Source organism: Monopterus albus, unplaced genomic scaffold (assembly GCF_001952655.1).
Source record: "Monopterus albus unplaced genomic scaffold, M_albus_1.0 scaffold104.1, whole genome shotgun sequence".
Taxonomy (NCBI): Eukaryota; Metazoa; Chordata; class Actinopteri; order Synbranchiformes; family Synbranchidae; genus Monopterus; species Monopterus albus.
The window spans coordinates 13,255-17,475 of NW_018127984.1; the positions used below are offsets into that span (position 1 = coordinate 13,255).

Sequence of the window (4,221 nt, forward strand, 5' to 3'; positions counted from 1 at the left end):
TGAAGAGGAAGAAGACCATTTTCTACATCACAACCAAAAACTGATGACTGATGAAACAAAGGTTGTGTCCTCTGTGTGGAAACACTGTGGAAAGCAACATTTACATAAAATATAACTGCAGAGAAAAAAATGTGAAAAGAGACTTTTAAAAATTAAAAAACTTTTTTTTTTTAAACTATGATCCTGCATTTTCTTGCTACAACCCTGTTTGTCAGAGTTGGGGTTATTATAACATCATCACACTTATTTTAGCAGACTTCAGACACCCTGAAAGACATTGACTGTAAAAATGTTTTCACTGGCTGAATAGTCTTGATGAGTAAACTGATTTTGATGAGCAATGGTTGGCGTGCCCCATTAACATCCAAAAATAAATGTTAATACATAACTGTGCTTTTTTCATCATTGGCGTGATGGTTGGCTTTTCTCCTCAAGTGTGACTTTGTTGGTCACCTAGAAACTCTTCAGGAGGACGCTGAAGACCTTTCAGCAACAAAATTTATACAGTAGAAAGAAGTGAGTCTATGGGGTTGACCTGTGTGCTCACCGTTGCCGTCTGGCTGGCGCCTTCTTTATGACAGAGGGGATACAGAGCTTAGCGTTCTGTACACAGGGATGTTAGGTCTACATACTTTGCTAAGAAGACTATAAGTAGGAAATGCTCTCCTTTTACTTAGTTCTTTGTCTGCAGGGACTTTTTGCTTTTGGTATATAAATAAACAGCATAAAAGACACATCTTTTGTTCTTGACATGATTACTTTAATATTTCTTTAACAGCAGCCAGTGGTCATAAAAACCATAGTATGTACCTCTGAATATTTGAGTAAATGGTTTTCTGTTATACAGGAATTATAAGCACGGTGGTTATGTAATAGCTGTTCATGCATTTATTTTAGTTTTTCTACACAGTCATGGAAAAATAAAGACATGAAAGAAAGGGATGAAGATTTAAGTGGTGGAAGGAATTCCTGTTTTATATGTGCATGTTCTTTGACTCCCTAAGTGTCCACCTGCTGGTGTTTAGCCCTGAATTGGATGGTTGGTTCCCCATTAAGACTAGGTGTTTACAATTGTCGCACATCTACTTAAGGGAAAACTGAGTTGCAGGTTACACCCTGAACACACTGGCAGTTTTTTGCCACCATGTGCAGGCTGTAACCCATATTTTGAATATGTATAGTTTTTAATCCCCATCGTGATCGAGTCATTGGAATAAAGGCTTTTTACTGTTTTTCCAGAAGTGTTTTAGATTTTTTCTTTTTTAAACAAATCCATGTATATAATGTTTTAAAAGATGCACACACTCACTCATCTATACAGACACCATCTCGCACACTTATGTGTGGACAGTCGCAAAGATGCAGAATTCGCTTACACTCACTCAGTCGCAAAGATGCAGAATTCGCTTACAGGTATGATCCACACCAAAGAAGCACACACACCACCTGCTGTTTCAAAGCTTTTTCACATCCAGATTTTCACACTATGGGAACAGTCATACCAGGGTAAGAGCAACGTTTTAGGCTTTATTACAAAACATTCAAAAACAATACATTTGATGTTAAAATCCACACTCACAAAACAAGTTGATGTCTGATCCATTCTGTGGGGTTAAAATGAATTTCACATTCTTTAACATAAAACTTTTTTTTTTACCTTACCAGTAATGGTGAATGTGTCCTGTCACAGTTTCTTGGATCTGTTGTGCATCTTCTGTTTTCCACACTGATATTAATCTGGTAAGTGACCTTTAACCTATCATCCTTCTGACCTCTGTGGCAGCGCAGGCAGGAACAGCCCAGTCAGTGCCATCTAAAGGCTTTGTGATTTATGATTCTTCATCTCTGATACGGATGTCTCTATTTAGAAGCCCAGACTCACTGGGCAAGCTATGGCTCAGCTGTCCTTTGGTGCCTTTGGATCCATAAAGTTCTGGGATTTAAGTCGTGTGTCAGAGAGAGAGAGATACAGTACAGTGATCCTGAAAGATTCACACTGCACTTTTTTTGCAGTGTCATTAGGAGAATATAACAAAATCACAAATAAAAACAGAAGTTAAGGAAAAAGACAATATGGCTTTTCCATGTCCACACATATAGACATTTCATCTTTGATTCTCTGTAATGTTTGATTTGCACAATCACGTTCATGTCCACAGTAAACCTCACGCTTCTTATATTTACATGTTTTATTTACAATGGACACATTCATTTAGCTGTGGCTCTCATCCTGACTGACTCACAATAAATAGTCTATCCCAACACTGTAATATTTTTTTTTTACTTGCACTTCTCTCCATATGTCTCACATGCTTAGACATAAATTTATCGTTCATTTCCCTTTTATTTCTGTAGTCTCTCATCATGCCACAGCTCCCATTCAAAGGCATTTGACAGTAGCCATTTTGCATTTCTCCCAGGAGTCTTCAGTTTATTTGAATAACGCCAAATGGTGCAATCAGTAGGTTATTTATACCACCTTTTCATATTGAGCTTTCTTCACACTGAGCAAGTGGTGCTGGTGATTTGAACATGGGAAAGCTGGCGAGGTCCTCCTCTAGTCCTTTCATCCCTTCCCCGAACCCATCCCGCAGCCCCTCATCCACCTTGTCCTCCTGCTCTGACTCTCTCCCTGCTGCCACAGGCCTTTCCCTCTCCCCCGTCCTTCCATCCAGCTTGTCTGTGGCTAAAATTTCAGAGGCAAACTTTGCACTGCTACCTGTGGTGCAGTTGGCGTACAAGGCATTCCCATTGCCATTGCTTGGGTCGCTGCGGATCAGGGAGCCGCTGTAGCTGTTACCATGGTGGCTACCATTACCCTGGTTGCTGAGGAGGGTCATTGTCGTTGTGGTTGCCGTCCCATTTCGTTTGTCTGTCAGCCGGAATGCCTCAGACAGCAAGCTGGCACTGCTAGGGGACTGCGGAGTAGCTGAGGAGCCCAGCAAGTCTCGCCCCTTCTCTGACGACAGTGAATTATCTGGAAGGCGGTGGCCCTTGCGGCCTGTGCTGCATTGCCGGGTTGTAAAGTATAGGAGAAATACACCGAAAAGTAAACCTCCCAAGAAGCAAAGGATGTATGTAGCCAGGATGTGACGACTTCCAGCTCTCCCCACTGTTCCTCCAGCAATGGGGTCTTCTAGTGTCAGTTGATAGGCTGCTCTTTGGCAAGGGACGGGATCTCTGAGACCTGGTCCCATCTCCTGGAACAAAGAAGAGGAGAATTCTTCATCTTATTCTACTGTACTGTTAAGTGACCTGTCTATAAAGTGAGAATTAAGGTATAATCAGACAAAGGCACCATTTAACCCCATTTAATGTTACAAATTAAATAAAACAGAATTAGTGTGGTAAAAGCTCTGCACTTAGTAGAAGTTTCTAAGTGTCTAAGATTTGTATATCAGCTCTGTTTGCTGTTAAAATGTTTGCAGTTATACTAGCTGCCATGAAAATGACTAATTTATTTCATTTATCATTACTTTATATTAGCAGAAAAAGGTGAAACAGACGTTGTACCTGGCATATGCAGGTGTATATTCCCAGGTTTTCCTCTGTGACAGTCACCTCCAGGTCAGAGCGGTGCTGCCTGGTGTGTCTGTGTGGAGGATGCTCCCAGCTACAGGGCCTGGGAGACAGCTGGACGCATGGCAGCAGGAGGCGCAGACCAATGGACACTCGCAGCTCCCTGGGGGGCGAAAAGCAACGGCCTGGAGGAGAGTTCAGGGAGACAGTTGGAGAACAGGAGACAGAGAAATGGATGTGGAAGTTATATTATGAATTTACCAATTAGGAACTGTTGAGTAAAATTGTTAACAAAGTAATACATTAGGATTAGTTTTAATATTAGACTGAATTAAGAACTTCGTTAGTAGAAGATTGACACTATGTTTGTTGATTAGTTAACTTGTTTGTTCACTTTGTTTGTGCATAACTATTCAATCATATTAGAAAAGGAATAGTTACGATTACATTTTAGAAATACATAAGTTCACATACTTACATGTCACAGATATGTTTATGAAGTTACTATTCACCACATTATATGTTCACTAACATGATGAGAAAATAAGTTACTGTATGCATACTGAAAAACTCTGTGTGATATTACAGGCCCTTGTGATTAAAAGTGCGGTGCACTGAGTAGCTCTCCAAGGTCTCATCATCCCACATTCCATTAGATTAGTTGCCTTTTCTCCACAAGAGCTCATTATTCCCTCTGAGCTT

General features: G+C 40.6%; 1 protein-coding gene across 1 annotated transcript; it reads right to left on the bottom strand.

Moving 5' to 3' along the window:
- Positions 1 to 1,402: 1,402 nt before the first annotated feature.
- On the bottom strand, positions 1,403 to 3,766 carry sema4f (sema domain, immunoglobulin domain (Ig), transmembrane domain (TM) and short cytoplasmic domain, (semaphorin) 4F). The gene is made up of 2 exons (XM_020610129.1): positions 3,514 to 3,766; positions 1,403 to 3,200 (listed from the first exon to the last, which is right to left on the bottom strand). The coding sequence occupies exon 2, from the start codon at positions 3,195 to 3,197 to the stop codon at positions 2,484 to 2,486; it is 714 nt and encodes a 237-aa protein (XP_020465785.1). The 5' UTR covers positions 3,198 to 3,200; positions 3,514 to 3,766; the 3' UTR covers positions 1,403 to 2,483.
- Positions 3,767 to 4,221: the final 455 nt, after the last annotated feature.